General features: G+C 49.9%; 1 protein-coding gene and 1 non-coding gene across 4 annotated transcripts; both read left to right on the forward strand.

Annotated features, from left to right (window-relative positions):
• The first annotated feature begins 3,579 nt into the window (after window positions 1–3,579).
• Window positions 3,580–23,328, forward strand: Ano9 (anoctamin 9). Of its 3 annotated transcripts, XM_037209327.1 has the most exons (25): window positions 3,580–3,676; window positions 8,590–8,706; window positions 11,818–11,892; window positions 12,101–12,226; window positions 12,354–12,499; window positions 14,449–14,495; window positions 14,598–14,656; window positions 14,741–14,814; window positions 15,025–15,159; window positions 15,272–15,368; window positions 15,540–15,600; window positions 15,713–15,795; window positions 15,889–15,993; window positions 16,070–16,222; window positions 16,302–16,338; window positions 16,516–16,627; window positions 19,879–19,936; window positions 20,025–20,122; window positions 20,218–20,360; window positions 20,460–20,612; window positions 21,348–21,495; window positions 22,087–22,188; window positions 22,264–22,357; window positions 22,482–22,594; window positions 22,687–23,328. In XM_037209327.1, exons 3-25 carry the CDS (start codon window positions 11,872–11,874, stop codon window positions 22,712–22,714), a joined length of 2,193 nt encoding a protein of 730 aa, XP_037065222.1. In that variant the 5' UTR covers window positions 3,580–3,676; window positions 8,590–8,706; window positions 11,818–11,871; the 3' UTR covers window positions 22,715–23,328. The 3 variants fall into 3 exon arrangements, with proteins under 3 accessions (XP_037065222.1, XP_037065217.1, XP_037065218.1); XM_037209322.1 differs by lacking the exon at window positions 8,590–8,706; XM_037209323.1 differs by lacking the exons at window positions 8,590–8,706; window positions 22,687–23,328 and having other exon boundaries at window positions 22,482–22,598.
• Window positions 17,190–17,293, forward strand: LOC114695467. The gene has a single exon (XR_003734871.1). It is a non-coding gene; the product is annotated as a U6 spliceosomal RNA (small nuclear RNA).
• Window positions 23,329–23,912: the final 584 nt, after the last annotated feature.

Consider the following 23,912-nt stretch of genomic DNA (forward strand, 5'->3'; position numbering starts at 1 on the left):
ATAAGGAAGGAGCGGAAAGGTCCATGGTCCACAGGGAAGAGCCAGAGCCCCATGTGGCCTGGGCCAAAGTTCTCTACCTAGAAAGGCAGGGCAGCACAGCCAACAGCCAAGGAGGCTGGGCCACACCACAGCGGGGCCTCATGCGTGACGCTGTCACTTCCATCTCAACTGCACCCAGAACAGAGGCCAAAGAATACATACAGCAAGTCTGGGAAAATAAGGTTTGTCATACTAGATCATGATATGCTAATAAAGTAATTGAATAGTGAACATCAAATAGATGTGTGTTTGTGGTAGAAAATGTAAAAGAAAGAAACATGAGTGACAATCAGTGAATTGACTTTACACAGTATCGACTTGTGAACCTGATTTTCCAGCATTTTCACAGTTTTCAGCTTAGCTGAAATTTCATGTTTTAATTTCTTTGTTTTACATTCTAAGCATTTTTCCGTATTCTCATGGACTGTATTCTTTTTTTCTTTTTGCAGTGTGTGGGATGGAGCCCTGACCTCTAGATTGCTATGCACACACTCTGCTGTTGACTTAAAATTCAGCCCTATAGCACACTTTTGTTTATTTCTTAGAGACAGATCTTACTCTAGCCTTACCTGTCTCATAGAAGAGCCCACATTCCGGAGAGTGAGTACAGCCAGAGCCTTTCTCAGCACCTCCATCTGGAGAGAAGTTGAACCAGTCTTTCTAGACATCGATCCCCAAGACTGATCACAGCCTCAGAACTGTTTCTGGTGATGCCCATTAACCTTGCTTCCTATGACTGTTCTGAGAGGGAAAAATTCAAAATAATGAAGATATATATATATATATATATATATATATACATATATATACATATATATATATATATATAGATAGATAGATATAGATATGCCTTTTGTGTCCAGGATTGTAAACCATCTAGATGTTCAATAACAGGAAAAAATCTGAGTAAACATAGTTTATTTCACCCACTAAAACTTATGCTCCTTGGCCAGGTGGCTGTGGCACATGCCTTTAATCCCAGCACTCGGGAGGCAGAGCCAGGCAGATCTCTGTGAGTTCAAGGCCAGCCTGGTCTACAGAGTGAGATCCAGGTCAGGCACCAAAACTACACAGAGAAACCCTATCTCAAAAAACCAAAAAAAAAAAAAAAAAAAAAAAAAAGAAAGAAAGAAAAGAAAAAAAAACCAAACAAAACAACCAAAAAACAAAAAAACAAAACAACAACAACAACAAAAAACTGATGCTCCTGCTAGGTTGGTGGTACATATTGGAAAGTTCAGGAAGCTAATGCAGGACAAACACTGCAAGTTCCAGCCCAGTGTGGGCTATATAGCAAATTTTAGTGCGACCTCATCTCAAACAATGAAAGAAGAAAGAAATAGGATGGCAGTGGGGAGCCAGTGTCCTGGGCAGGTTGCAGTGGGAGCTGGCAGAAAGACAAACAGCTGTAGTGTGGGTCTTAGTCTGGATTCAACCCTTGCTGACTCTCCTACTGGGTGTTTGAGACTGGATGTCCATAGATTTGAGGCTGCTAGGTACCAAATGGTCCTACTTTCTTCCTTAGAAGAAGAGGCCACATTCTCCAAGCTTCTTTGCCTTTGTATGGTTATGTAACCAGCCATGCGAGGGGTGAGCTACCCTCTGTTCTTCCTCTTCCTTCTGGCTGAGTGTGGATGTAATGCTAGGAGACTGAGCAGCTGTCTTACAAGGGAGGAATGATAGTTTCCCTGCTGAAGGACTACACATCCCAGCTTCCCTTGCAGACTACAGAAGTAGTTTCCACCCTATAAGGACCACCTCCCATTTCCCTCAGTAGGCATTTTGGCCATCCACATGTGGGTGACAAGATGCCCCCTTGCTGGGAATAAATATGGTTCCACTTAAGGATAGACCAAGCCCCTCGTTCTTTCTGCCTTCTGCCTCCTAACAGCGGCCTTTTAAAATAATCTAACAAAGCCGGGCGGTGGTGGTGCACATCTTTAATCCCAGCACTCGGGAGGCAGAGCCAGGCAGATCTCTGTGAGTTCGAGGCCAGCCTGGACTACAGAGTGAGTTCGAGGAAAGGTGCAAAGCCACACAGAGAAACCCTGTCTCAAAAAAAAAAAAAAAAAAAAAAAAATCTAGCAAAGGGAATAAAGACCAAGTGTTTACGGTGGCAAAACACAGTAAAGAAAATCTGGGCCCTTGATGATTAGGGATTGAACATGTCAGTCCTCACTGTCCATCTCCGGACTTCCTTTTTAGGAAAGAACATCCAGAAATGTGTTTAAGCCACTACCATTTCCATTTGTTGCCCATATACCAGTATGTCCTGGGTTGACTTCGTTGCTTACACAGTGTGGTGGTTTGAATAGGAAAGGCTTGTATATTTGAATGTTTAACCACCAGGGATTCGGGCTCTTTGATAGGATTAGCAGGATTAGGTGCGGCCTTGTTGAAGGAAGTGTGTCTCTGGGGGTTCTCTCTCTCTCTTGGGATCAAGATGTAGTTTTCAGCTACTCTACCAGTGCCATGCTCCTTGCCATGATGTCAATGGAATAAACCTCTGAGACTATAAGCCAGCGCCATATAAATGCTTTCTTCTCTAAGAGTTGTCGTGGTCATGGTGTCTCTTCACAGCCATAGAACCGTGACTAAGACACAGTTACACAGTTTGCTCTCCCTCTCCCTTTCTTTCCTCTGTTTTCTATTTTCTCTTTGACCAATCACAATTCAGTCCTGGAGCCTGCTACTGCCCCTAAACAGAAGTAAGGGCATGTCACTCTTCCAAGAAACCGGAGCAAGTATACATCAACTCAGTGCCTGAACTGTAGGAGAGTAATCCACGGTGACACAGTGTTGATCAGGTGACACTGGGTGCTTCCTGGCGGCCAGCCACCCTGTGATACCTTCAGAGAGATCCTGTCCTGACTGTCAGCCTTGTCCCTGTATCCTCAGCTTCACATTGGTTTTCAGGTGTGGCCCCTGTCGTGTGTGTAATGGCACTCATAGTCAGTGTCCTATGTTCTCTGATGGAGGCCACCCACCCCCTGCCAGCTTCAGCATCCTCAGCCTGCTTCCCACATGTTGGTTGCCCCATAGCCCTCTCCAGCAGCTGCCTGAGTGCAGGCTGCACCCCAGAGCTCGTGATCTCGGGATCACCCAAGACTTAAAGGCTTCAGGAGCCCAGGTGTGAGAAGACAGTTCCTTCTGGGTCTGCCTTGCCATCCCCTTGCCTCTTTCTCTTCTATGGTGTCAACAGTACATCTGGAGGGTCAGAAATGAACTCTGCAGGTGTCTTGGGGATAGGTGCTACTGAGCACCTCTCTGTTAAGGTCATCTATGTCACCGTTTTCTCTGGAAGGAGGGGGTGCCATGGACCCCACCTCATAGTCAATGCACCCCGCAGGGAGGATAATAGGGAACCCAGGAGAGAGCTCCAGTGCTCTTCTGCCCTCTTGCCCCACCCTCACCCCTAAAAGGAAGGTATTGGAATTGCTGGACACTGGAAGGGATCTTCTTGGCGGGCTTCTCCTGGCTCCGCCTCAGCACACCGGGGCAAGCTATCAGAGGAGAGGGCGGGGCAATCACACACGGAAGTCAGGTAACAGCCAGCAGCCTGGCAGTCACTCTCACACCTGCCAGCACCAGCATCCGGAGCCCCACATTGACTCAGGGACCAGCCACCAGCATGCAGGTGAGCCTGGGTTCTAAAGGGACATGCCTTCCGCCCCCGCCACTGCCACCCTTCCCTGGAAGGTTTGGTGGCAGGCAGTTAGTTCCCAACAACCTGCCATCCAGGGAGAATGTGGCTAGACTTGGATCAGGACCTACATAGAGGGCATGAAGTAGCCTTGTAGCCCTTGGAATTCTGGAGACCCCAGAACTGGGCTCCTATGACTGTGTGACTTAGGGTTTTCTGCCAGAGTTGTCTGTGCGAGGTGAGGACAGAGATGCTGTGGTGGAATCCCCAGACCTGCAACTTGCACTGAGGGGGAGGGACTATGGGCACTATGCTAGATTGGCCTGGGCAGCTATGTGCCGCGCTCTCTGGATCCTGCTCCAGGCAGAGGCCAGCTCTAATGATGAATTGAAGCAAGTGTAGAGCAGAAGGTGAAATGTGTGTGCGTGTGCGTGTGTCTGTGTCTGTGCATATGTGTGTGTGGTAACTTTTTAGAAAGCATTATTTCTCCTCTTGTCAACCAAAAAGCTCACCTGTGGCAGAGGCCAGCACTGGCATCCCCAGGGAGGAGGGAAGGGCGAGGTGGAGAGTGAAACCAACTTCCCACTCAGGCACCAGGCCTCCCGGTGTGGGCTGTGTGGGTGGCTGCTCCCTTTGCTGTTACTCAGTCCTCTCACTGGGCTTTCCAGAACCCAGCTCTGGGAGCTGACTGCTCAAGCCAGCACAGAGACACCCCTTAGCCTGGCCCCAGCACCCCCTTGCAGCCTCTTTCCCAAACTGGTGATCGAAAGAGAGAGCATGAGCCTTTAGGCACTCAGAGGGCTTGGTGGTCCCAGCTCCTGGTTGGATCTGCGCCTGCCCTCCATGGTTTAAATTTCTGCCATGGCTTTCCATTGTTTTTGTTGAAGTCCAGGAAACCTTCCTCGATCTGGCTTCTGTGAACTTAGCCTCGCCTGGTGGCCCCGTCCTTGCCCTTTATACTCCTGCAAAGTTGAAGTGCTGAGGACTGTCACCAGGAGTAGTGACTACCAAGCTCCCAGGGGTGCTGAGGACTGAGTCCATTCAGGACATGCATGTGGCTGGTCAGAGGACAACTCTTTGGAGTCGGGTTCTCTCTTTGACCATGTGGTCCTAGGGATCAACACGAGGCTTTGTTGGCAGGTGTCTTTACCTGCTGAGCTATCTCAGTGGTCCAGGACTGAGTTCTTTTTTTTTTTTTTTTTTTTTAATAATTTTATTTAACTTTACTTTAAGGGCATTGGTGTGAAGGTGTCAGATTTCCTAGAACTGAAGTCACAGACAGTTGTGAGCTGCCATGTGGGTGCTGGGAATTGAATCTGGGTCCTCTGGAAGAGCAGCCAGTGCGCTTAACCGCTGACCATCTCTCCAGCTCAGGACCGAGTTCTTGAGAGCAATAGCTATTGAGTTCTCAGAGATGGTAAGGACTGAGTTTCCGAAGGGCTGAGAACTGAGTAAAAATTCCAAGTGCAACCTGCCTCTCAGAACTAATCTATATACGTTTTCCTCTCCCAGAAATGCTGCTCCAACCCCTTTTCTCCTCTTGCTAATCTCTTGCCTTAGGAGGTAAAGACTGGGGCCATCTCTCCCACCAGGTAGACATGACTTCAGTCCCTATGTGCACCCACACCATGCACTACCCTCCAGGACTTAGCACTGAGAACACAGAATGAATTGCCTGTTTAGCGTCTAGGGATGGGCAGATGGGCAGGCACACAAAAGGATGGACCGACGGAAGACAGATGGTTACAGACCGCTCAAGGAAAGATGGAGAGAGAGACAGAGGCCTCGGGAGTTCCTAGGAGGCAGAGGAAGCAGACATGGTGCCCAGAAGGCAGTGGGTTTAGAAAAACAGAGCCCAGGGCAGCAGAAGTGGCCTCTACGTTGTACACTGTGGTGGAGCAGGTGGGTCCCCCTGTGGCTAATGAAACTGAAGAGTGTGGTAGGCCTCAGAGCACTAGCAAGGGAGGTAAACATGACCTTAGGGCAAGGTGGGCCGCGAATGGGGTGGGGAGTGAGGCCCACATGTCTTTTGTGTGTGGCTGGGATACAGTCAGTATGTGTACTGTGTACCCACAGGTCAGGCTCGCTTTGGAGACGGATGGCAGCTGTATGCACAGCTGTCCTTCTGCCTGTACTGACCAGGAGGGTGGAGAGGAGATGGACAGTAGGGAGCAGGACTGCCCAGCTCTGGCTCCCTGCATTCTTGATCCTCCAAAGGGAGGATTCCTTAGGTGCTATGGTGTCCCACTCACTGGAGGAGTGGGACATAATAAGGAGCTGGGGGCCCTAGCTGAGCCCTGAACCCTGAGCCCCAGCCCACTGTGTATGGCCTGCAGGATTTGGGGTGGGAAGAACTGGGGAAAATGGCAGGAACCTAAGTGCCTGCCTGGGCACATGATTTTCTTCACTCCTTTCCTGTCCGTGTATACTGTTAGGTTTCTTTGTTGTGGAGGTGATATCCTTAGATCCTATAGGTGAGGAAACTGAGTTTCTGAGAGGGCTGATCACATCAGAGCCAGGGTGTCTGTCTGCCTGAGCTTGAATCCTAGGCTGGCTATGTATGGCAAGGTTGGAACTGAAGGTCCAAGGCCCCAGCGGAGTGTGTGGGGACAGCCCTGTCCCTGCCTTGGGTATCTTGGAGTTTCAGAAGCCCACACAGCTTCTTGGAGGTGGCACCCAATAGATCAGGACCCAGAAGTTTTGAATATTTCAGGAATACTGAGAAAGCTGCTTGGCTGGAGATAGAGACAGCTTCACTAGCTGGTCCCACCATGAATGACCCAAGGGCAACACTGGGTATCATCATCCATGGGGGAACAACAAGGTGTGGCCCTGGACCGCCTGACCTTGAAATCTGGGTGCTGTGGCTGTGGATGTTGGTAAGCCCAGCATGCATGAATGTCGAACTTAGTGGCCGGACCTGTCTTGCTGTGGGTTAGGAATGGATGAACCAGGGCTAGCTAGGGGACCTCTGGCCTAGGCTGGCCACTGTCCCTGTGCTATGGTGGCAGCTAAAAGCTGGTGCAGCCCCCGGCTGTGTGTATATTGTTTTACCATGTATATTTAAATAGTGGTCCTGCCCAGAGTGGCGTCAGCCCACCTACACTGGCTGAAGTGACGACCCCAGCCCCATGAGGCTCCAGGTAATTGTTCCAAAGCTGCACACATCTCTAGTGGGAAGGGGCTTTCTAGTCTAATTTTGGGGCTGACTAGAGACAGCCTCTTAGCCCAGCGTTCAAATGTATACTTTGTGGACAGTCTCCTCTTCCTAGGATCCCTCTCAGTTTGGATTCCAAAATCCTACAGGTTCTTGGTTCTCTCCTAGGTCTTATCTCCATTCTAATTTGTTCCACATGTTTTAACGCTTTGGTCCCACGCTGATTGATTGTGGCTTATGGGAAGGGAAGGCATGAGAGAATGTCTGCTCAGGTCCAAAGTCAAACACATTTCACTTACCAATTCATCCCACATGACACTTGCTGAGTCACCCAAACTTTCGTGGTGGGTGGATTACTAGGCTAGGTGCCAGGGACATAAGGGTCCCCTGGCTATCTATCCTGTGGTTGAGATGTCACCTTCCCAAGTTGAGATGCGGGTGCTCACCCTGTCTTACAGCTCTAGGTGTAGGGTTTCTCTCCTGGAGAAGTTTCAGTCACTGCCCACAATACCAGGCATAGGTGTCTGTGGGCAGAGGATGGGAAGCCCAGGAGAGCCCAGGAGTCTGGGGAATGTTGTCAGAACAGGGAGGGTGGAAGCACACAGAAGTGCTGCCCTGGGAGCCCAGGGGGACAGGGAAGTATAGCACACAGGATGCGCACAGGGAGACGGGGAGATGAAGTTCTGAGGCCTGTCCTCCCTCCAGCAGCTCGACGGAGATTCGGGCAGGGGCAACACCAGCCCATCCTCAACCAGCAGCTCCTTGGGGATGTGTGAGTGTGTGTCTGTGCACTCACGGGGATGCAGCAGGGTGTGGATTCAGCAGCAAGACAAACAGACAGACAAACAAAACAAAGAACCTTAGGTTGAATTTCAGAGAAACAACTTTTCCCTCCTCAGTATAAGTATACCCAGGCAACATTGGGATATCCTTATACTTACAAACAAACAAAACCCCTTCATTTTGTTTTGCTTTGGGACAAGGCCTTGCTGTGTAGATCAGGCTGGCCACAAACTCACCACAACCCTCCAAATTGCTGGCTTGTGCCACCATGCCCATCCCAAAGCCTGTTTGGTTATCTGAAATTCCTACATAACTGGGTGGCCTGTATTTTACCTGGCAGCTCTTGAACTGGCCTGTTGGAGCAGTATAGTGAGACTCTCTGGAGGAGGTGGGAGGAATGTGTTTGGGCAGGGGAAGCAGGAGCCAGACCTGGCATTGGAGTGACTTCAGGGATGGTAAGAGGTAGTAGTGTGGGGATAGAGGCGGGGGCCACTGAGGTGGGCATTTGGAATTGGAAACAGGATAAGCAAGACTCGGGATCTGGGCCATGGGATATGAAAAGAGCCTCCCAACCTGCTGGACAGCCAGAGAAACAGCTTCATTTGGCTCAGGTGCCTAGAGGGTACCTAAGTGTACCTGCTTCTGGGACATTGGAGCCACACACAGGTCCTTGTCACTCTGGAGTCCCTCTGAAGTCCCTCCATCAACCCCTGTGTGTTGCTCTTAGGGACATGGACAGGACTGTGTCACCCATGTGCACAGAGCATGCATTACACATAATGTATTACAAAACTGGCATCCTCAGCATCTGCCCATTCAACCCCTCCCTCGGCCGTTACTCCACCAGGTTTGGGAAAGTGCAACCTGCTCCAACCTGTCCGGCAGCCCCCACCTCCCCAGGCCTTTCTCCCTGCTTCCTATAGCCCACACCCTCAGGAAAGAAGCCCTGACTGCCACTTACCTTCAGTCCTCGGGCACCTTGTTTGTTGAGAGTAAATGAAGTCTCACGAGAAGCCCGGACCCAGCAGCACCCACAGAGACAGAGGCCACAGCACCCACTGTCCTGACTCTGCCCCCTCCCTTGGTAGTGTAGTTTTTTGTTCGTTTGTTTTATTTATTTATTTATTTTTTGGAGACAGGGTTTTTCTGTGTAGCCCTGGCTGTCCTGGAACTCACTCTGTAGACCAGGCTGGCCTCCAACTCACAGAGATCTTCGTGCCTCTGCCTCCCGAGGGCTGGGCTCAAAGGTGTGCACCACCACCACCCAGATGGTGGTGTAGTTTTATTCCAACTGTGAGTATTCCTAAAAATGTACCACTTTACTTGTGAGGCTGAGGCAGGAAGATGAAAAACCTGAGAGCAGCCTGGGATTCATATTAAAACCCTATTTAAGAAAAACAAACTAACAAAAAACTCAGGCATAGTGTCCCATGTCTGTAATCCCAGCACTCAGAAGGTAGAGGCAGGACGATCAAAAATTCAAGGTCATCCTCCCTCCTAGCCAATTTGAGGCCTGGCATACAGGCCTGGGTCAAAAACTCAAAAATAAACGTACTGGATTGGGTATGTAGCTCAATCAGTAGAAAGCCCGCATAGCACACATGAAACCCTGAATTCAATCCTTAGTACCACGCAAACGAGGCTTGGTAGTGTCTGCCAGCAATTCCAGGGCTGGGGACATAGAGGCACGAGGATTAGCAGTTCAAGGTCATCCTGGACTACGTAGTGAAGTTAAATCAATCCGGGCTGTGTGAAACTGTTTCAAAAACTAAAACAAAATGGCGGAGAACAGGGGTCCAATTCTCAGCACTCACAGTGGCTCACAACCGCCTGTAACCCCTGTTCCAGAAAATCTGATACCCCCTTTTTTACCTCCACTGGGACCAGGCACACATATGGCAAACACACATGCATGGAAGAAAAACATTTGCACAATAAAAAGTAAAGATATAAAAAAATGTACAAAACAAAATGGGGTCAGGTGTAGTGGTATGTACTTTTAATCTCAGAACTGTGTAGGCAGAGGCAAATGGATCTCTGAATTTGAGGACAGCCTGTCTACATAGTGAGTTCCAGGCTAGCCAGGGTTACAAAGTGAGACCCTGTCTAGAAAAAAAAAGAAAGGAAGGAAGGAAGGAAGGAAGGAAGGAAGGAAGGAAGGAAGGAAGGAAGGAAGGAAGAAAGAAAGAAAGAAAGAAAGAAAGGAAGGAAGGAAGGAAGGAAGGAAGAAAGGAAGAAAGGAAGAAAAGCAGATTAGAGAAATGAATCAGTGGTTAAGAGTGCACTGGCTGCTCTTCCAGAGGATCTGAGTTTGAAACCCAGCACCCCCACAGTGGTTCACAAAACTTCTGTAACTCCAGTTCCAGGGGACCTGACACCTCTTCTGGCTTTTTCTGGGCACAAGGGTCAAACACGGTATACAGACATACATGCAGGCAGAACACCCACACACACAAAATAAATAAAAAGTTAAAAAGCAGAGCTTTACTTGCCACTTTCTTTCATTTTATAGAAAAGTATATCATGCTAGGGACTGGAGAGATGGCTCAGCAGTTAAGAGTACTGGCTGCTCTTCCAGAGGACCCAGGTTCAATTCCAGACACCCACGTGGTGGCTCATTAAAATCTGTAACTCCTCTGGTCCTTCTGTGTTACCTCCCCAGTTCCAGCAGATCTGATGCCCTCTTCTGGTTTCCATGGGCACCGGGCAGACAAATGGTACACAGACTTAACCGGCAAAAATGCAGGCAAAATATCTATTCTATACACGTTTTTTTTTTTTTTTTTTTTTGTTTTTTTTTTTTTTTTTTTTTTTTTTTTTTAAAAAAAAAGGATATCACGGTCGATGCAGATTCCGAGGGGTTGCTTTCTTAAAAACAAGCTTGTTTGAGATTTCGGTTAGTAACAGAGCTAGAAGGTCATTCTGGTGTCCCCCAGCCCTCCATTAGCTTCCCCTGACTAAGTCTGAGGACACACCTGTGCTGCCCAGCACTTGCAGCCACACACCTTTGTATCTCTTCTTGTCACTATTCACCTGTTCTTGTCACTCAGGATTCAGTGTAGCTTTTAGTCACCATCTTCTTAGCTTCCCCTTAAGACACATCTTGCCCTTGTCTTGGTGACATGACTCCTGGACGGACACTCTTCACATGACCCTCTGAACTTCTCTGAGGACTTAGGGTGGGTGGATGATAGGCTTCAGGCAGCAGGACCACCATTCACCTCCGTCTTTTGTTGTACATCCCCGACTCCCAGGGATGTACCCCAACCTTCCTCATATGGATTGGGGTAATACTGGTGCCCACTGTGTTTCCCATGCTCACAGCTTTCTCTGGGCACTGAACCTAACCCACAGTGGGGAGAAATGTAAGTACATCTCCCAGAAGATCTGGGATCCTCACTGTGGTCCAGTAGGGAACAAGTCAGAAAAAACTCAAGTCCTTCAGATTCCACTAGTGGTTCTCAGCAGTGGGGAATATGCCTGCCTTAAGTTCTTGTCTGTGTCCTCAAGGGTGGCCAGGCCACAGGCCCTAGTACTGCCCAGTTACGATCCCAGTGCAAAACGTCCCCCAAATTTGTGTGAACCCCCAGCAGTACACAAGTGACTTTGGCATCTTCAGACTCTTAAAATGTGTGCAGCCGGGGTCTTCTAGCCCTCTGACCTGCCCCTCCCTGGTTCTCCTGAGGTTGCCGTTTCTTCACCCATCAGGTGCTCACTGGGACTCCTTTCAGTGACACCCCTGAAGGAGCCAGGCAGTGGTGGTGCACACCTTTAATCCCAGCACTCAGGAGGCAGAGCCAGGTGGATCTCTGTGAGTTCGAGGCCAGCCTGGTCTACAGAGCGAGATCCAGGACCGGCACCAAAACTACACAGAGAAACCCTGTCTCGAAAAACCAAAAACCAAAAACCAAAAAAAAAAAAAAAAAAAAAAAAAAAAAAAAAAAAAAAAAAAGCCCCTGAAGGAGACCCTTGGTGTTTCCACACAGACAGTGCTGGTTCTCTTGTCACCTTCTGCTACCTTACCTTGTGACATTCTCAGTCTCTCCTCCACCAGGAATTACCTATTTCCCAACTAGCTTGGCACAAAGTGGGAGTCTTGCTTCTTTGTGTGCCTGTGTGCCTGCTCAGAGCATTTGGAGGAGGAGGCTTATGAGGGGCTTACATGCTCATCTCCCCATTTTTCTCTGTTCCCCAGGGTGATGAGAGCCTCCAGATCTTTGTGGGGTCAGATGGGGACAACTTGCCCCTGATGGAAATGGGTACTTGTAAGGTGAGTTTGATCAGGCCTCCCAGGCCTGATCCCACCGACCCCTCGCCTACTGTGTATCCTGTACTTGGTTATGGTCCTACACCTCCTCCCATAGCCATGCCCTGTGCTGGGTTCCTGCCCCACACCTTTTCCTATCCTGTATCCACATCTACATTTCCTCCTGTCTGTATCCAGTGTTCTGTTTCTACCCCACATCTTCTTCCTCCAGCTTGAGGCCTTTCATCAATGGGACTGTGTCCTGGTGGCTGATCTCCAGACCCAGAAAATCCAGAAGAAGGTTCAGAGGCAACAGCAGTTCCTGGAGAAGCTTGAGAGCAAAGGCTTCCAATTCAAGGTGGGCTAGTTTGCATCAGGGGCCAAATCATGGGCCAGAGAGTCATGGGGCATGCCTTGTCACATGCCCCAGGAGTAGGGGACAGGATAGTGGCTGTGGATGAGTTGATTCCCCTGTGGCTCCCAAGATGATAAAGGACCGGAAGAAGGTGTTCTTTGGGATCCGAGCTGACAGTGGGATCTTTGACCTGTACCGGACTCTTCTCATGAAGCCTGAAGATCCTGGCCCCAGAGCCAAACTGAACAAGATGAACTGCATCCCAGCTACCACAAGGTGAGAACATATCCAGAGTCCAGAGCAAGAGAACCCTTGCTCTTGTCTAGGCAGAACAAGGGTCACATTCCACCTGAGGTAGGACAACACAGCTCTATACAGTCTTACTGTGGATGTCACAGGGGATCAGACCCCACTCTTTGAGCAAGACTCTGTGCCCCAGTTCTCATTTTGTGACAGTAATAACGGCAGCTTGTACCAGGCCTTTTCTTTTAGGCCACCAACCAGCTTCCAAATCATGACATGGAGACTTATCATTAGTTTTAAATGCCTGATCTAGCTCAGGCTTGTTTCTTGCTAGCTCTTTTAACTTAAATTAACCTGTTTCTCTTTATCTATCCTTTGCCTCATGGGTTTTTATCTTTCTTCCTTTCTTTTTCTTTTTCTTTTTTTGGTTTTTCGAGACAGGGTTTCTTTGTGTAGCTTTGCACCTTTCCTGGAACTTGCTTTGGAGACCAGGCTGGCCTCGAACTCACAGAGATCCGCCTGCCTCTACCTCCTGAGTGCTGGGATTAGAGGCGTGCGCCACCACCGCCCGGCGGCTTTTTACCTTTCATCTTTTCTGCATATCTTACTCTCACTGCTTCCCCTGGCTGGCTGGGTGGCGGCTGCCTGGCTTCTGGCCCTGGGTGTCTCCCTTGTTCTCTCCTCTCTTCTTCCTCCTGTTCTTCTCCCCCACACCTAGATTTCTCCTCCTATTTATTCTGTTTGCCCAGCAGCCCCACCTATCCTTTCTCTGTCTAGCTGTTGGCTGTTGAGCTCTTTATTAGACCGATCACATGCCTTAGGCGGGCAAGGTGAAACACCAACACATCTTTACATAATTAAACACACTTCCTTACAGCATTAAACAAATGCAGCCTGAACAAGTGTAACACACCTTTACACGGTTAAAGTAATATTGTAATATTGTGCAGCATGAACAAATTAACACGTCTTTGCCCGGTTAAAATAATGTTCCACAACAACAGCTCACTTCTTGACATCCTGTGAGAACTCCTTGTCATGGTTTTTCTTGAATCAAAGTCAGCAGTGAAATGAGCAGACACCCCTTGTGGATTCTGAGGTCTTTATCTCCCATAGATCCCTTCCTCATCAGCTCAAGACCCTCTCTCTGGACATCTGGTCCTGGCTACCTGACAGGGACAGCCTCCTGTGTCCCCAGTCACCCGCTCCCCCAGGAACACTCACGCACCCACCCCTTCCTGGACCTTCTGTGTCTCCTACCCACGTCCAGCCAGAGCGCTCTGGGGCCTGGCTAGTTGACCCTGGCAAGGGGCAGTCAGAGAATTAGGTACCAGGCAGCAGAGTCCTGCGAACACAGAGTTTTTTGGTACTGGGGAGGACTGAGGGGACATCAGAAGAGCTGAGACACCTTGGTGGGCACGAAGAAAGACTCAGAGGGGCGGGCAGGCGGGGCGATTTCCATGTGTTCATAAGGTGACTGTCTCAGACACTTAAGATGTGTCTGAATATGGCTCTACAAATACCTGTGTGGCCTTGGGCAAGGTACCCTAACCTCTGAACAAATGCCTGTGTGGCCTTGGGCAAGGTACCCTAACCTCTGAACAAGTGCCTGTGTGGCCTTGGGCAAGGTACCCTAGCCTCTGAGCCTCAGTTTCCACATAAGCAGAGTGATTCATAACCAAGTAAGAGGATTTGTGCACATTAACACTCAGCATGTGTGGTCAGAGGTGGAGGCTCTTGACCCTGAACCTGGGAGAGCTGTGGAAACCTGAGAGTAAGGACAGGACCCCATCCTGGAGGCCAGGCAAACCTGACCTGAGCAGGCTTTCAGGGTGACTTATGGACTCTGGGTTCTGGTCAGTATTGGTGGGATGTCTTTTCTAGAACAGAGAGGGCTGGGTGTGTGGAAAGCAGGGTCTTAATGGGCAAGGTCCACTAGGCCATCGTGGGGCCATTCTGATTCTTAGATTCTTGGGTTTCAGAATCCGAATTGTGAGCTTTGTCGTGAACAACAAGATGAAACCTGGTGGTAAGCACAGAGGGACAGGTGGCCTAGGAGGGCGCTGCTGTGGGCTGGATTCTCCTACCCTCCATTGCTCGCTCTCTGACTGAGGCTCCCTGTAACCCCTAGAGACCTTCGAGGACCTGGTGAAGGATGGGGTTTTTGAGACCATGTTTCCTCTGCACGAGGTGAGGGGTGACAAGTTCAGAATGGGCCTGAGGGTGGGAACCTGAGGTAGGAAGCCAAGTTCTCATCTGTCTCCCGTGACACAGGGAGAAAAAGACTTGAAGAAAAAATGGGCCCGATGGAGAAACATGTTCCGGAAACAGCCGATTGATGACATTAGGTAATACCACACCGAGCAGCTCACCTGTGGGCCACAGACACATCTGTGCTCCAATCACCAGCACGTCCAGTCTTAAGTGACACATACAGTCCCCACTCACACGGATGCTAGCAATACCTTCCCCCTCCTACCCTCTCCTCATATGACCATACCCTACTAGGTACTGAGGCCACTGGGGAGGGTGGCCTTGATGGGGAAGCTTTCCCACAGGAACTACTTTGGCGAGAAGGTGGCTCTGTATTTCGCCTGGCTTGGCTGGTACACCTACATGCTCGTGCCTGCTGCTTTGGTGGGCCTCGTCATCTTCCTGAGCGGCTTTGCCCTGTTCGATTCCAGCCAGATCAGGTGGGTTAGGGCTTGAGGCCTGCCGTCTCCATGTGGGCCAGGAATGGAGGTGGGAGCCTGGGTGGACCCTGCACCTGAGAATCACTGCTCTTGTCTCTCTCTATACTCGCAGCAAAGAGATCTGTGCGGCCAAGGACATCTTCATGTGCCCCCTTGGCGACCACAGTCGCAGATACCAGCCGCTCTCAGAAATGTGCACTTTTGCGAAGGTTTGATGCCTACTGGAGTCTTTCCAGGGCGTATGCAAGGGTTGGCACAGCATGTCTGTCTAGAAGTGGGGAAGACAAGGCACTTGGATGCCCTGACGGGCCGGGCTCTTCCTTCCCCGCTAGGGGACGTGGGTAGGAGGCTCAGCATGAGCCTTCTGCTCCTCTCCTCAGCTCACTCATCTCTTCGACAACGAGGGTACCGTGATGTTTGCCATCTTCATGGCTCTGTGGGGTGAGTTGCTGCTAGGCATCCCTGGAGGGCCCTGGGGACAGCCAACCTGAGCTCTTCAGCCACCCTGGCTCACCCTAGGTGGTGCTCTGACAGCTCCCTATGCTCACTGCAGCCACGGTGTTTCTGGAGATCTGGAAGCGGCAGCGTGCCCGCGTGGTCCTGCACTGGGACTTGTACGGATGGGATGAGGAGGAGGTAAGATGGGGCCAGCGGCAACAAGGTGGCTTGTTTCCAGTGGCCCGTGTGGCCCATACCTCGTATCTGAGGTGTGTCTGGTGACCTTCCTAGGAAGAGATGGCCCTTGAGCTCATTAACTATCCGGACTACAAGCTGAGAACACATCACCATTCCTACCTGAACAGCACTATCATTCTGATCCTGTCCGTGTTCATGGTACTGCTGGGAACTGAGGCAAGGGCTGGAGACCCAGCTGTCCCTACCCTTCATGGCCACCCCCAACCCTTTGCAGATCTGTTTCATGATTGGCATGGCCCATGTGCTGGTTGTCTACCGTGTGCTGGCCGCTGCTCTCTTCAGCAGCTTCCTGGAGCAGCAGGTGACCACTGTCGTGGTGGTGACCGGGGCCGTGGTACACTATGTAATCATAGTCATCATGACTAAGGTAGAGGTCAGGCAGGGGAGGCCCTGGGGGGCTCGACTGAAGTGCCAGGGAAATCCCACTTGGTTCCTTCTTCCCTCAGGTCAACAAATGGGTAGCCCAGAAGCTTTGTAACTTTGGTGAGAAGAGGCCACCCTCTCTCTGGGAGCTGGGGAGGACTCAGGGCTGAGAGTCGTGGAGCTGTGACCAGACCTGGGGTGGGGGCTTCCTGCTCTTCTGGGACTCTCACTTGAGAGGTGTAGGTCATGCTGTCCTGTTGGTGTAGGGAAAGACAGGATGGCCATGTCTCATTCCAGAGGATCCCAGGACCTTTTCAGAGCGAGAGAGCAAGTTCACCGTCAAGTTCTTCACTCTGCAGTTTTTTGCTCACTTCTCCTCTCTCATCTACATTGCCTTCATTCTGGGCAGGTAAGCCCCCACCCACCCAGCCCCGTCCCATATGCCTGCCCTCCACCCCAGGCAGGTAACACACACACACACACCCCTCCCCGTCCCATATGCCCGCCCTCCACCCCAGCCTCCAGCACCTCCTTCAGCCTCAGCCCTCCTGACTCTTTCTTGCTTTTAAAAGTGGCCAGATCTTAGTCACACACCTTTAATCCCAGCACTGGGGGAGGTGGGGGGGAGAAGCAGGTGGAACTCTGTGAGTTTGAGGCCAGCCTGGTCTACCTATCAAGCTCCAGGACAGCCAAGGCTAAGTAGAGAGATTCTGTTTAAAAAAAAAAAAAAAAAAAAAAAAAAACTAAGTAAATAAATAAATATGAAAAATAAAAGTGGCCAGATCTTGAGGCTGGGGTGCAGCTCAGTTGGAGTGCCTGTGTAGCAAGAATGAAGAAGCCCTATCTTTGACCTCTAGCACCACATAAGCTGGATGTGGTGGCATACTCCTGTAATTTCAGGGCTCAGTAATTGGAGGCAAGAGAGTGAGTTTTCAGTCAGCATGGGCTACATAAGATCCTGAATTTAAAAAAAAAAGTTCTCATTTCGGCAGCCAAAATTGGAACAATGCAGAGAAGATTAGCATGGCCCCTGCACAAGGATAACATTCAAATTTGCAAAGTGTTTCATATTTTAAAAAAAAAGTGGTCAGATCTCTTCTCTTCCTCCTCCTTCTTTTTCATTTTTTTTGACACAGGGTTTCTCTGTGTAGTTCTGGCTGTCCTGGAACTCACTCTCGAGACCAGGCTGGCCTTGAACTCATAGAGATCCACCTGCTTCTGTCTCCCTGAGTTCTGGAACTAAAGGCATGTACCACCACGGCCTGATCAGATCTGTTCTTCTAGCTTAAAAAATAGTCCATGCCCAGAATACTTAGAAACTCAATATAGAACAACACCTTTTGTGACCCTAGGCCCCAGAGGTGACCCAGCTCAGCCTGGTGGGTCTTCTTGTTTGTACATGTTTATCTGCACACAGACACCCACTGGCTAGGTGGTTTTGCCATGTCAGCAACCAGACTTACTTTTTGCATGGAAACATCCAGGTGTCTCTGCGGAGTGTCCCATATTCTACACACCTTTTGTGGGGTGCTGTGCTTCATGAAGAAGCCAAATGAATATTGCCTCACCTTCCTGGTTTGGATGAACCACTTTTGGTGCAGTCAATGCTTGCCTTTCTGTTTTCTCTGATGAAAATAATTGCTGCTTTGTATACGTGCTTAAATTTTATAAGGCATTTAAATATTACCAATAATCACAAGCTTCCGACCAACCCTCCCCCCCCACTAAACCTCCTAGTGTGTTTAAAGACATGGGAGTCCCTTAACCTGCCCTGACTTGGAGATCATTCCCAGCGTTTTGTCCCTGTCATCCTGCTGTACTAGGTCAAATCCAAGCCCTCTCAGTAAAGAACAGTTTTTCTTTTCAATTCAAGTCTTTATGCTCTTTAGCAGAGTATAGCTGTCTTCAAATCAGACTCTAGCAGGATGTAGTTGTCTTCACATAGGTCCTGTAGATTTCTTGTGAATTTCATTTCATTCTTATTATTCTCTCTCTCTCTCTCTCTCTCTCTCTCTCTCTCTCTCTCTGTCTTAAGACAAGGTTTCACCATCTTTAATCTTCTTGCTTCAGTGTGCTGAGTGCTAGGATTACAGGCCTCTGCCATTAACCCTGGCTACTACTGATATTTTCTCAAGCCCTATATCCCAGTAGTTTGGTTTTCTTCCTTTCTTTATCTTTTTTTTTTTTTCCCCTGCTCTATAGACCAGGCTAGTCTTGAATTCAGAGATCCACCTGCCTCTGCCTCCGGAGTGCTAGGATTAAAGGCGTGTGCCATTAGTGCCTGACTGATTGTTGCTTTTTAAAAGCAGAAAATTCTTTGGTCCTTTTCTTTCTACAACCTGGAAGCTCAGCTGGGTGTGGTCTTGCTCTGAGTGCCCCCTTCCTTTATCCCATTTCGGATCAGGCCTTTTTGAATCCCCTTATCTCAGCACAGTCTAGACTCCAACATTAAATTTCCTGGTACTCTTTTTCTCTTTAAACTGAGTATTTTATATTTCTTCTTCATCTGCTCTCTCGTTTTCATTGTAGACCTGCATAAGAGTGATTACTAATAGCCACATGACAGAATCAATATTAGGCTGTCTTGAAATCTCTTCCACCAAGGAAATTAGTTCAATACTTTTCAATTTAGCCTCAGGCAAATTCTTAGACCTAAGGCAGAAGGCAGCCACCCCCACTACTACCTCACCCCACCCCACCACCCGCCCAAATATCTCATGAATTGTCTCTAGCCAAGTTGCTCATGTTATCTTTTGTGAGACCTCTTGAGCCAGACCTCCATAATTCACATGGCTTTCAGTACTCTGTCTTCCAAGTTCCTAGGAAGGCCCATTAAGCTCTGCCTACAGCATTCAGCCATCTATCTAGTCCAAAGTCCCAAAGTCTTCCATATTTCTCCAAAAGCAACATAATCAGATCTTTCAGTAATAACCCAATAACCACCTCCTGTCTTAGTTACTTTTCTGTTACTATAAAACGCTATAACCAAGGCAATTTATAAAAGAAAGTGCTTAATTTGGCTTAGTTTCAGAGGGTTGGAATCTGTGATAGTGAAGTGAAGGAACAGTTGAGAGCTGACATCTTGATCTACAGCCTTGAGGCAGAGAGAAAGAGAGAGAGAGAGAGAGAGAGAGAGAGAGAGAGAGAGAGAGAGAGTACTGGGACTCACGTGTTTTATTTTGTCTTTTTAATTGAAAAAAATTATTTATTTATTTATTGGCTTTTTGAGACAGGGTTTCTCTGTGTTGCCCTGGCTGTCCAGGAACTCCCTCTGTAGACCAGGCTGGCCTGGAACTCACAGAGATCCGCCTGTCCCTGGCTCCCAAGTGCTGGGATTAAAGGCATGCACCACCACCGCTGGGCCGGAAAAAACAACAACAAACTTTGTAATATAATGTATTTTGATTATGTTTTCCCTTTCCCCTCCATGAGTCTTTTGAAACTTCAAAGGCCAACCCCAGTGACTTACCTCTTGCAATAAAGCCATACCTCCTAATCCTTCCCAAACCATCTCATATCCTGAGGATGAAGTATTCAAATATATGAGCCTGTGGGGGGAGGGCGTTCTCATTCAAACCACCACAGTTACTCTACCTTCCCGTGGTCGCAAGCGTCAGGGTGCTATTCAACTTCCTCACAGGCCTTGATTTTTCTCCCTAGGATCAATGGTCACCCTGGGAAGTCCACGCGCCTGGCGGGGCTGTGGAAGCTAGAGGAGGTCAGTCTGTCCTAAGACCCCACTGCCTAGTTCTTGAGTCCCTCTCCTCCCTGGAGCTCCATCCCTGACCTTCACACTGGCCCCACAGTGCCATCTCAGTGGCTGCATGATGGACCTGTTCATCCAGATGGCCATCATTATGGGACTCAAGCAAACCCTGAGCAACTGCATCGAGTATCTGCGCCCGTGAGGACCTCTTCCTACCCCGCCCCGGTGCCCACAGTGCCGTCCCCCTGCCCTGCAGTCTTCCTGTATGTTCCACACATTCTTGGTGCCCACAGGTGGTTGGCCCTGAAATGTCGCTTAATGCGGGCTCATAAACATGGTCGTGAGTCCAGGGACCCAGATCTGGAGGAGTGGCAGCGTAACTACCGCATGAATCCAGTCAACACCTTCAGCCTGTTTGACGAATTCATGGAGATGAGTGTGTGAAGCTCCAGGGGGCTGCGCAGATGGGGTGGGTACGTGGGGTGAAGAGCGGGTGGCTGTCCTGGACCCGGGGTGACATTTCCATCCCCCGCAGTGATCCAGTACGGCTTCACCACCATCTTTGTGGCTGCCTTCCCCCTGGCACCACTACTGGCACTCTTCAGCAACCTTGTGGAGATCCGCCTGGACGCCATCAAGATGGTCAGACTGCAGCGGCGCCTGGTTCCTCGAAAGGCTAAGGACATAGGTCAGGGGGCATACAAATTGTACAGTGGAGGAAAGGAGCCAGGGCACTGGGAAGAGCAACCTCCAACCCTAGGTTTTTCACCTGTCTGTGCCAGGCCGCCTTGAAGCAACTTGTAACAGCTGGGGCCCTTCCCTCTTGTTCCAGAGACAGTTCCTAGGTGTTCCAGATACGGAGACTAAGCCTCATGGGCTCAATCCCTAGAAAAAGGCAGGCCAGAGTACACCTGAGCCTCCAGCGTGTGGCTGAAGGTCTTGCAACCTCCAAGGGGACTCTCCAAATGGAAGAGCCGGAGTCTGATCACATGCGAGGGAACAGAGAGCCCTCAGTCATCCTGACTTTCCCTAGGGAGGACGACAGGTGTCAGGGAAACAGAGGGGTTAGCTGCTAGATGCTGGAGAAACATTAGGAAGAACCCCAGGCTAGGGCCCAGGTTTAGGAATCCTCACTTGGGTGGGGTCCAGGAGATAAACAACCCGCCGAAGAAGAGTTCCCGGAAGAATGGGGATGGGGAAACCTGAGTCCTTCACTGCTCATGTCAAGGAGAAGAGGGTGCAGCCATACTAGGTCTGTCTTAGCTGGGGGCCTCCCTGTAGATAATTTGGCCCACATAGCTACAATGAGGCATGAGCAGAGATGTCACAAGGTTCCTTGACCAATCAGGCTCTAAGCTTTTAGGATGGGAGACTACCAAAGATCAGGACTGGCTGCTTCACTCACTGTACTGCTGTGGTTCAGGGACCTGGCTGCAGGTACTGGAGACCATTGGAGTGCTGGCAGTCATTGCCAATGGGATGGTCATCGCCTTCACCTCTGAGTTCATTCCCAGAGTGGTCTACAAGTACCGCTATGGCCCGTGCCGGCAGAACAGGAACTTCACAGAAGAGTAAGGCATTAAACTGTCAAGCCGTCCCCCCCCCCACCCCAGACTGGCCCTTCCAGTTAAGCCCTTGGAGTCCAGACCTGGGGCTCTCCTGGGTATACGTGGGTGCTGCCAGTGGTAGCTGGGACTGCACTGAGGTTGGGCTCTTCCTTGAACGGTCTATATGACCTACATACCTTGGCTGGATCCCAGGAATAACTAATGAACCCTTGGTGGGGAGAGAAGTACCAGGCCCACTTGGTAGTGAGCAGGCAGTACCTAAATGGCTTTCCCACAAAGTTGTACACCTCTGTCTTGCTTCTGGCATGGGAAGGCAGAGAACAAATATGTCTAGCTCCCACTGCACCTGCAGACTGGGCATCTTTGGGTCAGCCCTAGGAGCATTCATCCAGCCCGGTAGGGTAGACAGTTGGTGGCCTCTCAGCCTCTTTCACCCCTCCCAAGTGTGGCCTTGTGCTTGGACAGCAGGCCTTTTCTCATGAAGGGAAATGTTGGAGGCCTCCCATGGTATGTCCTCCCTCCTGCCCCCTAGATGCACGTGAGTTCTCAGGAGGGGCCTCAGGTCATGAGAGTCCCACACTTCTCTCTCCCCAGCTGCCTCAAGGGCTATGTCAACCACAGCTTGTCTGTCTTCTACACCAAGGATTTCCAGGACCACAGCAGGATGGAAGGCCAAGAAAATGTGACCACATGCAGGTTTGGAACCTCTTATTCCCCCATAAATGCCCTCTAAACTCCTGATTCCTGACTTTAGGTACTTCCCTACCCCAGGTACCGGGACTACCGAAACGAACATGACTACAATTTCTCTGAGCAGTTCTGGTTCATTCTGGCCATCCGGCTGGCCTTCGTCATCCTCTTTGAGGTGGGTAGAATTGTGAGAGCCCAGGTAAAGGCAGCTCTCTCACTTTTCTTTCCCAGCCCCCAAATCCTAAAGGTTCGTCTTAGCTGCCGACTTTGCCTGGCCTTCTCCCCCCTCCTACCCCCAGCATGTCGCCTTGTGTATCAAGCTCATTGCTGCATGGTTTGTGCCTGATGTGCCCCAGTCGGTGAAGAACAAGGTTCTGGAGGAGAAGTACCGAATACTTCGGGAGAAAATGTGGTAGGGATGCGGTGGCTTACTTGGTTGGGGGCAGGTCTGTGCCTGGGGACAGGCCATGCCTCTGACCCATACCAACTTCATTCTTCCTGTAGCTTCAGTTCTAGGAGCACAGACGTATAGACAATCCGGGGCAGGTGGAGAAATGCTGATTTCCAGGAGCCTGGACTAGGAAGGAAGGAGTCCTCATCTCTACAGCTTGCCCCTGTCTATGACAACATGTATCCGTGTGTTGAGGGTGGCTGTAAAATGGTCCATGCATATGTAGGGGCCTGGGTGGTCTACATATATGTCAGTGAATGAAGATCATAGGAGGTCTTGAATATATGTAGGCATATATGAGCACCCTAGGAAGCCCATGTATATATGTAAACCAATATATATGTATGTATGTATATGTAGGGGGTCACTGGTATATTTAGGGTATTTATGAGTAGCACAGATGTGTCTGTGGGGTTTGCTCCAACTTTTCTAGGGTTCAAACGTGGCACAGACCTGACTTAAAATTCTTGAGTAACCTTAGTACCCATAGAATTTCAGGCTGCTCACAAAACCCCACTGCAGTAAAAGTAGCCCAAGTTCCACTGACCTCCTGGCTTTGGGGCCCCAGATCATTTTCTGTGGCCTCCTGCTTGGTGGAAGGCCCAGAGATTAATTTCTGGCACCCCCCCCCCCACTAGCTGGATCCCCACCACCTATAAAACTTTTTACAAACAAAATAAACCTGTGTGTATTGATTCCCGAGCCTCATTATGTAGATCCAGTTTCTAGGAATTATTTCTGCCCTGGGCTATACAAAGGAAGGATGCCCACTGTTGGGCAATTCTGAACTGTGGTAGCCTCGGACCACCTGGCTTTTCTCTGGTTTACTTTATCTCTTCATCTATGAGGCACACCTTATCAAGAAGGTTCTCCTTTCCTAATACCTGGATTTTTAGGGTGGCAAGAGAAGACACAGGGTCGGTTATGGGTGGGGTGTGGATCAAGACAGACTTCCTGGACGAAATAGAAGAGCTCAGGCTAGAGAGGCAGAACACCATGAAGGTCGGCTGGATGGCCCATTGCGGGCTGGGCTGGCTGGGCTGGTTTGGCCACTGCCCCAAAGCGGGGAAGGTTGAAGATCCGGGGGCTGAACTCCCGACAGTCTCTAGCATTAACCTCAGGCATAAAGCGGGACACTAGGGTCCGCCCTCGCCCTGCCTGCGGGGCGGGGCTGCACCTGCCGCTGGGTCTGTCGCTGCTGCGCACCTAGGCCAGGTAAACTGCCAGCCTCCGCGCGAGTCCCAGGTCTGAAAGCAGGTGGGTGACAGTCGTAACTCAG

Source organism: Peromyscus leucopus, chromosome 1 (assembly GCF_004664715.2).
Source record: "Peromyscus leucopus breed LL Stock chromosome 1, UCI_PerLeu_2.1, whole genome shotgun sequence".
Classification (NCBI taxonomy): Eukaryota; Metazoa; Chordata; class Mammalia; order Rodentia; family Cricetidae; genus Peromyscus; species Peromyscus leucopus.

Excerpts from the sequence above, each read along its gene's own strand:
- Ano9 (XM_037209322.1), top strand. Across the intron at positions 11,893-12,100 it reads TGGAAATGGGTACTTGTAAG|CTTGAGGCCTTTCATCAATG; the intron begins GTGAGTTTGATC and ends TTCTTCCTCCAG. Across the intron at positions 16,339-16,515 it reads CCAGAAGCTTTGTAACTTTG|AGGATCCCAGGACCTTTTCA; the intron begins GTGAGAAGAGGC and ends GTCTCATTCCAG.